At 43.0% G+C, this 17,591-nt stretch overlaps 1 protein-coding gene across 1 annotated transcript in view; it reads right to left on the bottom strand.

The window, feature by feature from the left end:
* Window positions 1–2,795: 2,795 nt before the first annotated feature.
* The window catches only part of LOC134202105 (probable pyruvate dehydrogenase E1 component subunit alpha, mitochondrial), a 53,290-nt gene continuing 38,494 nt past the window's right edge, over window positions 2,796–17,591 (bottom strand). Inside the window, exon 4 of the mRNA XM_062677178.1 lies at window positions 2,796–3,041. Within this exon, the coding sequence (XP_062533162.1) occupies window positions 2,856–3,041 (186 nt within the window). The 3' untranslated portion in view covers window positions 2,796–2,855. The remainder of the gene's footprint in view (window positions 3,042–17,591) is intronic.

The following is a 17,591-nucleotide window of genomic DNA, read 5'->3' as shown; positions in this document are numbered from 1 at the left end:
GTGCCAGTAGCACTCCTGGGCTTGTGCTTTGAAGCGGCACACAGTCGCTTTGATAGAGTCTGATTACGGGCACTTGTGGTTTTTGGAAGGGATTTTAGCAGAGCCCACTGCTAAATCCCACCACGCCCTAGGCAGTTCTCCCTAACTCACAGACAGCTGGGGAGGGGTCGTCAAGCCCTTGGACATGGTACCTGCTGCCCCCACACAATGGGGTCTTGTCCGACCCTATCCGGGTCATAGCTGGTGTGAGGCAAGGATGTATTCTATCACCGATACTGATCCTCATCGTAATCGACGAGATTCTGGTAGGTGCAATCGACCGTGAACCAAACTGCGGGGTGCTATGGCAGCCTATAACCATGGAGCACCTAAACGACTTCGAATTGGCTGATGACGTTGCACTTCTCGCTCAACGGCGCTCTGATATGCAGAGTAAGCTCAACGACCTTGCCGAGCGCTCCTCTTCGGCAGGCTTAGTCATCAACGTCAACAAAACCAAATCGTTGGATGTAAACACGGTGACCCCTTCCAGTTTCACGGTAGCCGGACAACCAGTGACAACCAGCAAGGGCTGCCTTTGCGAGTTTAAGAAATATCTGGAAAAACAGGCAGATAAGTGAAGGCACCAAAATACGAATTTTCAACTCTAACGTGAAATCTGTGCTATTATATGAAATCTGTGCTGTTATATATATTCATCAACAGATGCCTGCGGTATATAATTCAGGTCTGGTGGCCTCACAACTGGATCACAAACAACGAGCTCCATCGTCGTTGTAACTGTTGGCCATAAGAAGGGAACCCCCTCACAAAGAATAACAATTAGAGTTCCCTCTCTACACCACGGCAGGCTACTGACTGATACTTCTGCCAGCAGCTGCAGTTCTCTTTATTCAACAATAGGTATCCCGAGCAACACACTTGTTATAGAGGAGTTTCTGTGACTCATATGAGACCAAATTAGGTCATATAAGAGTTGCTGCAACCTAATCTGCCAGAACTGTGCTACTAGGGATATACAATACATCCATAACAATATTCCTTAATCTACCCAAGAGCAACTACAACCAACTGGCGCCTGCTTCCTATCCATCTTCGATCTACAGCGAAGCGTCGCACACTACCTGATATTCCAACACTCCTCCTTAGTGTGCACGCCTCGCAACTCTCTTGGCTCCTTCTAACACCGAGCCTCCCGTCCAGAGCTCCTCCTCGCCGAACAATTCCTCTCCTGGCCCAATCCGTTGCCCGTACAAATGGCCTCTATCCGACGTTTGCACAGCACCCTCTGTTGACCAGCTCCTGAATGTTCCGACGCTCCTCCTGGACGCTGACCAGCCAGCATCCTACCGAACGTTCCAACCTCCTGAGGAATGCCGTCCGCCACTACCCAAGACTTACGTGGCTGATGCATGATCCCACTGCGCCACGCGACTTATGCGGCCGATCCATGATCCCACTGCGATAACGTCGACGGCAATAACATCCCACTAAGATGGAGAACGGGAATCGTTCCTGGGCCCATAACCTGTTGCCCATAAGAAGGGAACCCCCTCACAAAGAATAACAATTAGAGTTCCCTCTCTACACCACGGCAGGCTACTGACTGATACTTCTGCCAGCAGCTGCAGTTCTCTTTATTCAACAATAGGTATATACAATACATCCATAACAATATTCCTTAATCTACCCAAGAGCAACTACAACCAACTGGCGCCCGCTTCCTATCCATCTTCGATCTACAGCGAAGCGTCGCACACTACCTGATATTCCAACAGTAACCAGAGGCCGATAGCAACAGAAATTCGGGATCGGAAGTGGGGCTGGGTCGGCCACACTCTACGTAGGGGCGGAAACGAAAAACTGTAAACAAGCATTAGACTGGAACTCAGCGGGACATCGCATCAGCAACGGCAGACCCAAAGGATCATGGTGGCGAAGCCTCAATAAAGAAATAAAAGAAGTCGACCGAAATCTAACCTGGCAACAGGTTAAAGCGATAGCTGGGCAACGCTCAGGATGGAGATCTTGCAAGTCGGCCCTTTGCACCACCGGAGGTGTACAGGATCCATAAGTAAGTAAGTAAGGTAGCGAAATGGTGCTGGATGGTGAAAAATTTGAAGTGGTAGAAGAATTTGTGTATTTTGGAACATTAGTGACGTGCGATAATGATGTTACCCGCAAGGTGAAAAGGCATATCGCAGCTGCAAATAGGGCTTATTACGGACTTCGTAACCAGCTTAAGCCCGGTAGTCTGCAAACGAAAACAAAACTCGCGTTGTATACTACTCTGATTATTCCGGTGGCTTTATACGGCCATGAAACATGGACGTTAAAGGAGGCTGATCGGAGAGCTTTCGGACTGTTTGAGCGTAAGATGCTACGGACAATATTCGGAGGTAAACAGGAGAACGGTATCTGGCGGCGTTGCATGAATCTCGAATTGTTTCAGGTGTATAAAGGGCTGGAAATGATTATGCTTATACAACACGGCAGACTATGGTGGGCTAGTCACGTTGTTCGTATGCCGGAAGAACGTCAAGCGAGGATAATATTTAGTAGAGAACCCGGAAGAGGCCGCAGGCTTCGTGGAAGGCCGCGTACACGATGGCTTTTTGCAGTTGAAGAGGACCTGAGGGCGCTTAATGTTCAGGGCGACTGGAAGCGATTGGCCCAGGATCGAGTCTAGTGGAGATGAATACTCCATTCGGAGTAAGTTCATCGAAGAGCTGTAGTAAGTAAAAAGTAATGAATATGTGTCACGTATTTTTGTCAAACCATGATTCAAACCACTATTACTGTTTTATTAAAAAATATGTATTTCGAAATTCTTTGTTAATTATTTTGAGACTATATTATAAATTAACAGCTTTATTCAATGTACTATGCTTCAACCATAAGTTTGGAATAGAGCCTTTTATATCACCTTCCAAATTATTGGCGTAGACGTCGGTACTCAATTCGGGTAAACCTATTTCTGTATCATTCTTAGCCGCAACAGTTGCCTCGTCAACGTCTTTTTTGATCTCAGCATCGATTTTCTATAAAAAATATAAAATTAGGTTAAATAACAATAGATTTGAAATATATAAAACTATATTTTATCGTGAAAGAACAATTCATATTATTTAACCCTTTAAGTTATGTGAAATACAAATAAATTGAGATGACTGACGGTTAGCGCAAGCAAGCATGTGAGACTCGGCATGTGTAAATACATATTTGATTTTTTCTAATAACCTCAACATTTATCGCTCATCACAATGATTGCAAAGGAGTTAAAAAATATATAGAAATATACTCTTATTTATTTATAACCAGACTAAGGCTGGAGTGGCCTGTGCTGTACATAAAAGTCTTCTCCATGCAGCTCGGTCCATGGCTGCACGTCGCCAACCCCGCAACCTGCGGAGGGTCCGCAAATCGTCCTCCACCTGATCGATCCACCTTTCTCGCTGTGCACCTCGGGTTGTTGTCGACATTCTGGATACGTGCTCAGCTCACCGCAGTCTTCCGATTTTCGCGGTGTGAACGATGGATGGTTCTCCCGACAGCTGATCCAACTCTTGATTCATTCGCCTCCTCCACGTACCGTTCGCCATTTGCACTCCACCATAAGTACGCAGCACTTTCCTTTTGAAAACTCCCAGTGCGCATTGGCCCTTCACGAGCATCGGTCAGTTCTCATGTCCGTAGAGAACTACCGGTCTAATAAGCGTTTTGTATAGATAGTCAGTTTGATACGGCGGCGAACTCTATTCGATCTGAGCGTTTTGCGGAGTCTGAAGTACGTACGATTTCCTGCCATGATGCGTCTCCGAATTTCTCTGCTGGTATCGTTATCGGAGGTCACCAGTGAGCCCGAGTACACGAATTCTTCAACCACCTCGATTTCGTCACCTCAATACAAACTTGTGGTGGGTGGCTTACGTTGTCCTCTCTCGAGCCTCTTACTCTTCCTCTTGATGACTAGTCCAATCCTTTTAGCTTTTCAGTCTGGTGTGGGCTTCCTCCATCATCTCAAAATTTACGTGCCATAATATCAATATCGTCGGCGAAACCAAATAACTAGTCGGATTTCGTGAAAATCGTACCACTCGTATCAATCCCTGCCCTTCGTATTACTCCCTCCAGAGCGATGTTGAATAGCAGACACGAAAGACCGTCACCTTGCCGTAACCCTCTGCGTGTTTCGAAGGGACTCGAGAATGTCCCTGAAACTCTAACTACGCACATCACCCGATCCATCGTCGCTTTGATCAACCGTGTCAGTTTATCCGGAAATCTATATTTTCTGTTCCCAGAAGCACATATCTGTGTGAACAACTCTCATTAATAATGAAAGCAGAAAAAAGTAATTGTTGATCTTCATTATCTGCTTGCAAAATTCGATCACCGATTGCGAAATCAGTGTACGTCGAGTATTGGAAGGAAGCTAACAATTCCATGCCCTGTTACGTAAAAAGAAAAAGAAAATAACACACAAAAAAGAACGCAATGGCATCGTGCTTGGTTTTTCTTCAAAACAATTTAAGTCATTCTGTAAAACTAAATGTAACTCTGAAAAAAAAAGTGTTTTACTTTGGTTATTTTGAAAATGTATAAAAAATATGTACCGAATATTTTCTAGCCCGCCAGCAAGTGGCCATTTTAAAAATTGGCCCGTGGCTTAAAAAGGTTGGGCAGTCCTGGCCTAAGTGCTGGGAATTTGGTTTCATCTGTACCCGCTAAGCTGCGGAGGCGGGAGTACGACGGAGCTCCTTCGTAGCTTAGTAGGGAAAGCACCTGTCTAGCGTACTGGTTTCGTGGGAACAAACCCCACCGTAGGGAGCAGTTACCCTCCAATATCTTTTCCGAACTAAATCTATCAAATGTTGTGTTGCATAATCGAGTTTCAGACATAGTAGTTAATTTCCTCTCCGGGTGGCTTAATACCCGGCATATAGGTAATTGTATGTACTTTGAATGTACTTTATTTATTTGTTTTAGCCTTGGTTTTAGCTCTTTCGCCCGTAAGGCATCAATGAGCTAACCGACCATACTGACTACTGCCCTAATTCACAGTGTCTATTTTTTACAAACACTATCGTAATCGTTGTTCTTCAAATTATCCATACCATACCACTGTCCAGCTTATTCTGTTCAAAGAGTCCATCGTTATGAGAGCCATTGTTCGGTTGCCATTATTCGGGATACGTTTTGTTGAATATATCTGAAGAGCACATGGTGTCTAAGCTATTGGTTGATAACCAAGCGTTTAATCGGCGTCCCCATAGCACCATTCGCTGCGTTCGTCTTTCAGAGACTGGACGAAGGGTTCTTAGGGTAAGGATGTTATCGATTATTTGCGTTCGATTATTTAGTCGTTTGTCAGTCGTTTGCTAAATTTCAGAATGCGTTGTATGGTGGACTTCTAGTGCTACAACTTTTCTACAACTCTGCCTAATGCACTATGGGAATCAGGTGGCCGAAAATCAAAATCGACTTTCTCCAATTCGTAGTTCAAGTTGACCTACTAAAAGCGAATGCTTCGGAGTATTAAACCCCAGAATATCAGCACTCTACATCATATAGCTATTTAGGTATAGGCATCAGAACCAAGCAGTTTTTAGAAACCAATGCATTGTTCAACTGCCAATATCTTTGGCTACAGCTACTTTTTTTCAACTCTTTAAACAGTTTCTGAAAACTTGTTTCATGGACTTTCGAATAGCCGGTAGCGTGAGAAGAGATAGGTACTTAGTAATACATACTAAAACGGTTCGACGAAAAAATAAAAATTATTTCATACAAAATGTTTCATGCAAATAAAGTTTCTCAAAGTTTCGCCTAGGGACCACCACTACGACTTTCTTTGGACTTCTCAGAATATATTGGAAACTGCATTAAAGCTGCTGATGGCTACAAATCTGCGATTCCGATCACGAAACAGATACTAATTTTAAAACACTTAATATGGGTATTGTTTAACGTAAATTGAGTCAACAGTGAACGAGTTACCCTACCAGCAGTCACGAGCAACAAGAATAATCGTCATCGACGCAGGCACGAGCGTGTGCGTAACGAATCATCATCAACATCATCATCGTTGTCGTCGTCGTCAGTATTCGAGCGTGTGAGAAACGAACTGGCAGGAAACGGTAGGAAACGTCTAATATGCATATAAATACATACCGTTCTGTGAGTAAATGTAAATGTGGAGTTCTCTCCCAGCTTTGATAAATACAGCTTTATGTAATTATGAAAATGTATAAAAGATAAATACATTGGTTAAACGTAGTTTGCCAAGTCGAGAACACGTTGTTCGTCAATTTATAACCCGAGAGTCTTGCGGTTCGCAGAATGATAATTAGATGCTAGATTGACCCTGTTTGAAGAACATTTTATCGAAATGTTCTAGTGACGAATTGTGGACTAAGTGATATTAGAAACTCTGAGGACACAATCAAGTGTCTCAGAGATTTCTGGGGTATAAATTTGTGTCGAAACAAAGAACTAAAGTGTCGAAACAAGAACTAAAGTGTCGAAACAAGAATTGAAGTGTCGAAACGAAAAATTGAAGAAGTTACGAAAGAAGTTGGAAAGAAATTGAACCGGTGCAACAAGGCTCCACCAACTAGAGGAGCCCGACAGTGTCGACGTCGTGGACATCAAGGGTCTGTTCAAATATTACGTAACGCGAAAAACGTTGTTTTTAAGAATCCCCCACCCCTTCGTAACAATCTGTAACAAAATTCAGAACAACCCCCACCCCTATGCGTAACGCGTAACAAATACATTTTTTTTGAAAATATTTTGTTTTTGGTAGAATTTGAAGCACGATACAATAAATTATTATTTTTTGTATATTTTATGCTATTTTGAAGACAATAACTATTTTTTGAAAAATTTAAATATTTTTTCTCAATTGTTACGCGTAACAATTTCTCGAAGGACACCCACCTCCTATATTTTGCGTAACAAATCGTAACAAATATAAAACAACCCCCCACCCCCTATTGCGTTACGTAATATTTGAACAGACCCTAATAGGTCCTTCCAACCGGATGATCCGCTGAGGATTTCGGTTGGCAACCGGTCGAAAGAGAAAAAAAAGGTAGGTGGATCGATTGAGCTAGAGCAAGCGCGTTTAATAAATCATCCGAATAGAATCGTGTGGTGCTTTTCCTTTGTACGCAATAGCGTCATTTCGGCCATTGTATCGGTATTCTTTTGTTGAACACACAACCAATTTTGCCTTCAGCATGGCTGAGAAAAAGGCGTCTATTTTGTCGTTCCAACGCACGCTTCAAGCAATGAAACAACGTGCTACCAACATTTTGACCTTCGTGAGATGGCTTTCAAAGATGGCGATGACCCGCTGCAACTCGAAATTCGCAGAACGGGTTTAGATGAATCCTATTTTGAAACCGAAACCAAATTGTACGGCTTAATTAGGGATGATTAGGTTCCAACTGTTGAAGCAACAAGTGAGGAGTTTTATGATCTTTGGGAGAAATTACGTACCAAATAGCAAAGAAATTGAAACTCCTTTCGACCCCACTAGAAGCAAAGCCTCAGCTAGACACAAGTGTTTCCCAACGGCCTTTCTCAGATTCGACTATCAAACTTCCGGATATCACGCTTCCGCGTTTTAGTGGTCACTACGAAGAGTGGATTTATTTCCGTAGTCAGTTCAACCTCTTGATCCGTCGGAACGAGTCCCTTAACGATCAGCAGTGTCTGCATTACCTGCGTTCTTGCCTCTCTGGTGAAGCTGCAACCATTGAAACTCCGGAAGAATCTTTCTCCTCTCTGTGGAAGGCACTTGAGGCGCGGTATGAAAACCGTCGCTGGTTAGTCGATCGTCATCTTGCTGAAGTCTACCAACCAAAACCGATACCCAGTGAATCTTCTTCTTCCCTTCGTGATCTCGTGAATGTTGTGCAGAAAAACCTTCGTGCTCTATCGTCATTGAAACTAAGCCTCGATACACTTTCGGAGTTAATGGTGGTCCATATTGTCGCCTCCAAATTGGACAAACAAACCCATAAGGATTTCGAATCTCATATTCGAATCTCATATACCAATCTAGTGAAGTGGCAGGATATGGTCGATTTTCTGCAAAATAGGTGCCGCATTTTGGAAAATTTGGAACAGGATCACAAACCTTCTACTCGTGTCGGCAGCAAACCCATCGGTGTCAAGCATCTTCCGAAGGTGTTAATGAGTACAAGAGAAGATGATTCCAAAAGGAGGTTTGCTTGTTTCCATTGTTCGGGTGGACATTACATCAACGAGTGCCGTTCCTTTCTAGCAAAATCTCCATCGCAACGGTTCCAGCGAGTGAAAGAGCTTCGATTGTGTGTAAATTGCTTCAGCAACCGCCATGTTGTTGCTGATTGTAAAAGTGGTTCGTGTAAAGAATGTGGTCAGCGGCACAATACCCTCCTCCATTTTGATCCCAAACCGTATACCAACCCGAATGGCGCCCCAAGAAGCATTTCGTGTTTGAGGGTAGATACAGGAGGCAGTGAATCGGGACCTCAGCCAGGACCTAGTCGAGTCGAGTTGTGTACAATTTCGGAAGTAGTCGATTTGGTCCATCCTACCAATCCTGTCTCGATGGAAGCGTCCGGACCAGAGGCGTTTCGTATTCCGAGCAGCGATGTGAAATCGAAAAGAGCGTTGAGAAAGGTCCAGCTTATCGCGTCCACTGATCAGGCCCTACTACATACTGATGAGCTGCAAGAATGCCGAGCAGTTCTAGACTCCTGTGCAATGTCGACGTTTATGACAAGTGCGTTTGTGCAGAAATTACGGCTGAAACGGTTCCCATCTGATGTTTCGGTGGTTGGTTTTAGAGGAACAGGCAAAAAAATAGCGGAGGCTGTCGTTGCCGAGTTGAGTTCGAAATCATCCTACTTCGTCTCATTATCGGAGTTTCTCGTTACCCCCAATATAACAACGAAATTGTCACTTCAGCCGTTCAAAACTGCACGGTGGGAAATTCCAGAGTGGGTTAATTTGGCCGATCCGCACTTCAATCTGCCAGCTCGTGTTGAAATACTTTTCGGCATATTGGACTGGGACAAAATGATGCTAAGTCGAAGCTATCAACTTTCAGATGGTCTACCTACCCTTCGGAAAACAAAACAGTATTTGGGTGGGTGGCCGGGGGTGCAGTAACTGAGAGGCGATCATACCCTGTCGTACAAGCACTTCCAGTCACTAATGAACAGTTGGACGATCAACTTTCAAGGTTCTGGCAGTTGGAAGGTTACGGTCAAGAGCGGATCTATAGTGGAGATGAACAAAAGGCTGAAGAACATTATTCATCGACGCATTATCGTGACGAAACTGGTCGGTACATACTCGCTCTGCCTTTCAAGAATACAGATTTTGAACTTGGCGATTCCAGTCATATGGCACATCGCAGATTTCTTCTGCTCGAAAAGCGATTAGCCAAGGATCATAACTTGTACTCCGAGTATCGAAAATTTATGCAAGAGTACCTTGACTTGGGGCACATGGAAAGGTTTCAACTTTCAAATCCGCTGAACCATCGAACGAAGAATGTTATTTCATCCTGCATCATGCTGTACAAAGGCCGGAAAGCAGCATAACAAAAGTTCGGGTAGTTTTGATGCCTCCGCCAAAAGCAATAACGGAGTGTCATTGAACGATTTGCTGCTTGTAGGGCCAACACTGCAACCTCAACTGGTGAACATTTTGCTCGCTTTTCGTATCCACAAGGTCGTCGCTACTACAGATGTCTCGAAAATATTTCGACAAATCTCCATTCGAAAAGAAGATCGTCGTTTCCTGTCGATTTTGTGGCGGCCTGAGGAAGAACTCGGTATCTACCGACTCACAACCGTGACTTACGGTACAGCCTGCGCACCTTACAAAGCCACTCGAATACTATTCCAAATTTTTGAGGATGAAGCTAATAATTTTCCGTTAGCCGCACAATTTGGGAAGAAGTCTGTCTACGTCGATGATGCACTTTTCGGTGCAGAAACAGTTGAAGAACTCCTGGAAATGCGTAAGCAGTTTGAAGCTATGCTCTTTAAAGCTGGCTTTGAATTGCACAAATGGTGTTCGAATCGAGAAGAAATTTTGGCGGATCTTCCTGCCGAAGAACTGGAGCAGAAGGTTTTGTTCAACGAAGAAGGTCGTACGAAAACGCTCGGGTTAACTTGGCAACCCTCTCAAGACATCTTCGGCTTCGAAATTCCGTCGGCAGCATTCAGCGAAGGAATTCCAACAAAACGGAAGGTACTGTCTGACATATCGAAGCTATTCGATGCGCTGGGATTCGCCGGTCCAGTGATAATGACGGGAAAGCAATACTGAACAATTGTACAACTGAAATTTTCGCTTCTCAGTACCTCTCTCCGATGATTTGAGGCACAAAGGAACCGAATTTCGCAAAACCCAACTGACAAAAATTTTTAATTTTTCCAACGATCATTTTGATGTAATAAAAAGTATATGTCACCGCAATAAATTTTGCAGGAAGCTCTTTTTACTTCAACCAAGTTTTTTAAATTTCATGCGAAAGCTACCATTTCGAGAGAGCAGCCAACAGCATAGGGTAAAATGCCCAATAGTGGACCCCCAACCAATAGTGGACCCTCCAGATATTTTTTCATTATTACAGCACAATGGAAACATTTTTCTATGAAATTCCATCGGGAGAACCTACCTTTCAGTCCTATGATTTGATTACATGCATTGAAAATGCTCTGGAAAGTAAAATAAGTTGATTTTTTACAATTCTATAAAAAATAAACACAAGAGTGTCCATTATAGGAATGTTTTGGGGGGTCCATAATACGGAAGAAGAACGTCCTGAAACGAAACATGAAAATCAAATGAAGTGTCGACTATAGGGAAGCAATTTCCTATTATGGACCCCCAGAGGGTCTACTATAGGGCAAATTTAGTCCAGTATTTGAGTGTTTTATGTATGTATCGTGAAGAGGAGATGAATAGCTTGATATTAGATATCACGCAAAATTAACATTTTGAAAATTTCCACTCCTTTCGCCAGGAAGAGCAAAATTCCGCTACTAAGGGTCCACTATAGGTCATTTTACCCTATTTTCTTGTGGCGCACGGCAGGAAAGGAGCGATGAGAGCAAGATAAAGAGGCTGCACTCATAACAAAGAGACGAAGTGTCGTAAGTTCCTGGAATTCCTGGAGAAACTTTCGGAGGAATTTCTGGAGGAACTTCCGAAGGAATTCCTAGAGGAACTTCTGAAGGAATTCCTGGAGAAACTTCCGGAGGAATTCCAGGAGGAACTTTGAAGGAATTCCTGGATGAACTTCCGGAGAAATTCCTGGAAGAACTTTCGGATGAATTCCTGGAGGAAATTCCGGAGGAACTTCCGAAGGAATTCCTGGAGGAACTTTCGAAGGAATTCCTGGTGTAACTTCTGAAGTAATTCCTGGAAGAATTTCCAAAGGAATTCCTGGAGTAACTTCGGAAGGAATTTCTGGAGGAATTTCGGAAGGAATTCCTGGAGGAACTTCCGAAGGAATTCCTGGAGGAACTTCCGAAGGAATTCCTGGAGGAACTTCCGAAGGAATTCCTGGAGGAACTTCCGAAGGAATTCCTGGAGGAACTTCCGAAGGAATTCCTGGAGGAACTTCCGAAGGAATTCCTGGAGGAACTTCCGAAGGAATGCCTGGAGGAATTTCCGAAGGAATTCCTGGAGAAGCTTCCGAAGGAATTCCTGGAGAAACTTTCGAAGGAATTCCTAAAGGAACTTCCGAAGGAATTCCTGGAGGAACTTCCGAAGGAATTCCTGGAGGAACTTCCGAAGAATTCCTGGAGGAACTTCCGAAGGAATTCCTTTAGGAACTTGCGAAGGAATTCCTGGAGGAACTCACTTTATTTTTCTGCTTAGTCTAATCTATCTTATTTATATTATTTGTCTTATTTGTCTTACTTACACCAGCACCACTGCACTGTTATCACCCAAATTCTTTTCAAAGCTTTTGTGGAAACCTTGTACAGAAAGCCTCTCACGATATTTTCTAATGTTGTTCTAGAAACGGCTCATGTTTTTATTTTCCAAAACCAGCTGGAGTTTGTTTATTTTGATTTCCTCATTGCGTGATTGGTCGGCGCTGCTGATGTTCTCTCGTCGAACCACTGCATGAGTGATAAATTTCTTCCGCATTGTTGCCAATTCCTTTTGTTTTCCGTTTACGGCAAATTCTCAAGCAATTGTACACTGCATAATGATTAAATCATTTTGGCGACACTGACAGCGTCATTCTGGCGGGCTGAATTGGGCAATTTTGTGTAAATGTGTAAATTGCTTCAGCAACCGCCATGTTGTTGCTGATTGTAAAGTGGTTCGTGTAAAGAATGAGGTCAGCGGCACAATACCCGCCTCCATTTTGATCCCAAACCGTATACCAACCCGAATGGCGCCCCAAGAAGCATTTCGTGTTTGAGGGTAGATACAGGAGGCAGTGAATCGGGACCTCAGCCAGGACCTAGTCGAGTCGAGTTGTGTACAATTTCGGAAGTAGTCGATTTGGTCCATCCTACCAATCCTGTCTCGATGGAAGCGTCCGGACCAGAGGCGTTTCGTATTCCGAGCACCGATGTGAAATCGAAGAGAGCGTTCAGGAAGGTCCAGCTTATCGCTTCCACTGATCAGGCCCTACTACATACTGCTGTTGTCTATGTTCGTGGTGGAAATGGTGAGCTGCAAGAATGCCGAGCAGTTCTAGACTCCTGTGCAATGTCGACGTTTATGACGAGTGCGTGTGTGCAGAAACTACGGCTAATACCGTTCCCATCTGATATTTCGGTGGTTGGCTTTGGAGGAACAGGCAAAAAAATAGCGGAGGCTGTCGTTGCCGAGGTGAGTTCGAAATCATCCTACTTTGTCTCATTATCGGAGTTTCTCGTTACCCCCAATATAACAACGAAATTGTCACTTCAGCCGTTCAAAACTGCACGGTGGGAAATTCCAGAGTGGGTTAATTTGGCCGATCCGCACTTCAATCTGCCAGCTCGTGTTGAAATACTTTTCGGCATATTGGACTGGGACAAAATGATGCTAAGTCGAAGCTATCAACTTTCGGATGGTCTACCTACCCTTCGGAAAACAAAACAGTATTTGGGTGGGTTTTCGGAGGTGCAGTAACTGAGAGGCGATCATACCCTGTCGTACAAGCACTTCCAGTCACTAATGAACAGTTGGACGATCAACTTTCAAGGTTCTGGCAGTTGGAAGGTTACGGTCAAGAGCGGATCTATAGTGGAGATGAACAAAAGGCTGAAGAACATTATTCATCGACGCATTATCGTGACGAAACTGGTCGGTACATACTCGCTCTGCCTTTCAAGAATACAGATTTTGAACTTGGCGATTCCAGTCATATGGCACATCGCAGATTTCTTCTGCTCGAAAAGCGATTAGCCAAGGATCATAACTTGTACTCCGAGTATCGAAAATTTATGCAAGAGTACCTTGACTTGGGGCACATGGAAAGGTTTCAACTTTCAAATCCGCTGAACCATCGAACGAAGAATGTTATTTCATCCCGCATCATGCTGTACAAAGGCCGGAAAGCAGCATAACAAAAGTTCGGGTAGTTTTTGATGCCTCCGCCAAAAGCAATAACGGAGTGTCATTGAACGATTTGCTGCTTGTAGGGCCAACACTGCAACCTCAACTGGTGAACATTTTGCTCGCTTTTCGTATCCACAAGGTCGTCGCTACTACAGATGTCTCGAAAATATTTCGACAAATCTCCATTCGAAAAGAAGATCGTCGTTTCCTGTCGATTTTGTGGCGGCCTGAGGAAGAACTCGGTATCTACCGACTCACAACCGTGACTTACGGTACAGCCTGCGCACCTTACAAAGCCACTCGAATACTATTCCAAATTTTTGAGGATGAAGCTAATAATTTTCCGTTAGCCGCACAATTTGGGAAGAAGTCTGTCTACGTCGATGATGCACTTTTCGGTGCAGAAACAGTTGAAGAACTCCTGGAAATGCGTAAGCAGTTTGAAGCTATGCTCTTTAAAGCTGGCTTTGAATTGCACAAATGGTGTTCGAATCGAGAAGAAATTTTGGCGGATCTTCCTGCCGAAGAACTGGAGCAGAAGGTTTTGTTCAACGAAGAAGGTCGTACGAAAACGCTCGGGTTAACTTGGCAACCCTCTCAAGACATCTTCGGCTTCGAAATTCCGTCGGCAGCATTCAGCGAAGGAATTCCAACAAAACGGAAGGTACTGTCTGACATATCGAAGCTATTCGATGCGCTGGGATTCGCCGGTCCAGTGATAATGACGGGAAAGCAATACTGAACAATTGTATTAACTGAAATTTTCCCTTCTCAGTCCCTCTCTCCGATGATTTGCGGCACAAAGGAACCGAATTTCGCAAAACCCACCTGACAAAAATTTTTAACTTTTCCAACGATCATTTTGATGTAATAAAAAGTTTATGTCACCGCAATAAATTTTGCAGGAAGCTCTTTTACTTCAACCAAGTTTTTAAATTTCATGCGAAAGCTACCATTTCGAGAGAGCAGCCAACAGCATAGGGTAAAATGCCCAATAGTGGACCCCCAACCAATAGTGGACCCTCTAGATATTTTTTCATTATTACAGCACAATGGCAACATTTTGCTATGAAATTCCATCGGGAGAACCTACCTTACAGTCCTATGATTTGATTACATGCATTGAAAATGCTCTGGAAAGTAAAATAAGTTGATTTTTTACAATTCTATAAAAAATAAACACAAGAGTGTCCATTATAGGAATGTTTTGGGGGGTCCATAATACGGAAGAAGAACGTCCTGAAACGAAACATGAAAATCAAATGAAGTGTCGACTATAGGGAAGCAATTTCCTATTATGGACCCCCAGAGGGTCTACTATAGGGCAAATTTAGTCCAGTATTTGAGTGTTTTATGTATGTATCGTGAAGAGGAGATGCAGAGCTTGATATTAGATATCACGCAAAATTAATATTTTGAAAATTTCCACTCCTTATGCCAGGAAGAGCAAAATTTCGCTACTAAGGGGTCCACTATTGGGCATTTTACCCTATTTTCTTGTGGCGCACGGCAGGAAAGGAGCGATGAGAGCAAGATAAAGAGGCTGCACTCATAACAAAGAGACGAAGTGTCGTAAGTTCCTGGAATTCCTGGAGGAACTTCCGAAGGAATTCCTGGAGGAACTTTTGAAGGAATTCCTAGAGGAACTTCCGAAGGAATTCCTGGAGAAACTTCCGAAGGAATTCCTGGAGGAACTTCCGAAGGAATTCCTGGAGGAACTTCCGAAGGAATTCCTGGAGGAACTTCCGAAGGAATTCCTGGAGGAACTTCCGAAGGAATTCCTGGAGGAACTTCCGAAGGAATTCCTGGAGGAACTTCCGAAAGAATTCCTGAAGGAACTTTCGAGGAATTCCTGGAGGTACTTCCGAAGGAATTCCTGGAGGAACTTCCGATGAATTCCTGGAGGAACTTCCGAAGGAATTCCTGGAGGAACTTCCGAAGGAATTCCTGGAGGAAACTTCCGAAGGAATTCCTGGAGGAACTTCCGAAGGAATTCCTGGAGGAACTTCCGAAGGAATTCCTGGAGGAACTTCCGAAGGAATTCCTGGAGGAACTTCCGAAGGAATTCCTGGAGGAACTTCCGAAGGAATTCCTGGAGGAACTTCCGAAGGAATGCCTGGAGGAATTTCCGAAGGAATTCCTGGAGAAGCTTCCGAAGGAATTCCTGGAGAAACTTTCGAAGGAATTCCTAAAGGAACTTCCGAAGGAATTCCTGGAGGAACTTCCGAAGGAATTCCTGGAGGAACTTCCGAAGAATTCCTGGAGGAACTTCCGAAGGAATTCCTTTAGGAACTTGCGAAGGAATTCCTGGAGGAACTCACTTTATTTTTCTGCTTAGTCTAATCTATCTTATTTATATTATTTGTCTTATTTGTCTTACTTACACCAGCACCACTGCACTGTTATCACCCAAATTCTTTTCAAAGCTTTTGTGGAAACCTTGTACAGAAATCCTCTCACGATATTTTCTAACGTTGTTCTAGAAACGGCTCATGTTTTCATTTTCCAAAACCAGCTGGAGTTTGTTTATTTTGATTTCCTCATTGCGTGATTGGTCGGCGCTGCTGCTGTTCTCTCGCCGAACCACTGCATGAGTGATAAATTTCTTCCGCATTGTTGCCAATTCCTTTCGTTCTCCGTTTACGGCAAATTCTCAAGCAATTGTAAACTGCATAATGATGAAATCATTTTGGCGACACTGACAGCGTCATTCTGGCGGGCTGAATTGGGCAATTTTCTCTCTCAGAGAGTGCTACCACGTGCTTTTTTAACGGAAAACCCTTCCCTCAGACCTTAAGAGCTTTAGCAGAGATTTTCACAGTCAATATCGGTGAAATAATTTAAGAGTGTTGGTCACCGGTAGTCGAAAATAAAATGAATAGCGTCAGGCAAAAAACTTCACCAAACCAATGCAAGAATAAGGGCCTATCGAAAAAGGTTAACAGAGAGTTTCTGAGTGATAAATTGAAAATTTTTTTTTTCCATTTTATGTTAATCGAGATGAACCAGCATTGGACTGGTTCGTTAATAAAGACATATTATATCAGGCATCCTAATGAACTTCGCTTTGACCTAAATGAATATACAATAATAAGACAATTATTTTACACCAGGATATAAACACTATTTTCAAAATTGAGTATTTATTTTCTGAGTAGTGTTGATGATAGCGTAAAGATTGAAAATGTAATTAAAAGCAAAGGATGTTATCGATCATTTAGGAATTCGCGTTCGATCATTTAGTAGTTTGTCAATAAGTCTTTACAGAAGCTGAATTTCAAAATGTGTTGTATGGTGGACTTCTAGTGCGAAGGTTTTTCTGCAACTCTGCTTCATGGTTCGTTGTTTGAATTCCACTAGTAACGGAGTTATAATTATAGTTTCAGTAACTTAGACTAAATGATAACAAAATTCTAATCATTTAGTTTAAGTTACTGTAACTAGCGCTATAACTCCGTTATTAGTTGAATTCAAACAACGAACCATTAGGAAGAGTTGTAGAAAAACCTTCGCACTAGAAGTCCACCATACAACACATTTTGAAATTCAGCTTCTGTTAAGAGTTATTGACAAACTACTAAATGATCGTACGCGAATTCCTAAATGATCGATAACATCCTTGATAAAAAGTAGTGCACTCAGGACACGACGCATACGGTCTTGTGATAAACATTGGTTGAGACATGAGACGTATTCCAATCTTTTCGGAAATAAATAAAAAGTTGAAAACAGACAACGTTCCAGTAGAAAGAAACGTAGAATAAAAAACAACAGAAATATTCCTCTTCAACATTGCTGAACTTCTTGGGCCATCATCACCTTTCAAAATGGTTAACGTAGAAAAAAGGCAATATAGAACTTTTCAGTGTAAAAAAAAACTTACTTCTAGGGGGATCGATCGTCTGACCACGTACTTAAAAACCGATCCGGGTCATACTTGGTTGTGACTAATATAAAAATAGGAAAACCCATTACCATTTAAGGACATAGTTGGAAGAGTACCATGA

Source organism: Armigeres subalbatus, unplaced genomic scaffold, assembly GCF_024139115.2.
Source record: "Armigeres subalbatus isolate Guangzhou_Male unplaced genomic scaffold, GZ_Asu_2 Contig1008, whole genome shotgun sequence".
NCBI classification, from domain to species: domain Eukaryota; kingdom Metazoa; phylum Arthropoda; class Insecta; order Diptera; family Culicidae; genus Armigeres; species Armigeres subalbatus.
This window is presented reverse-complemented; position numbering and strand designations above follow the sequence as displayed.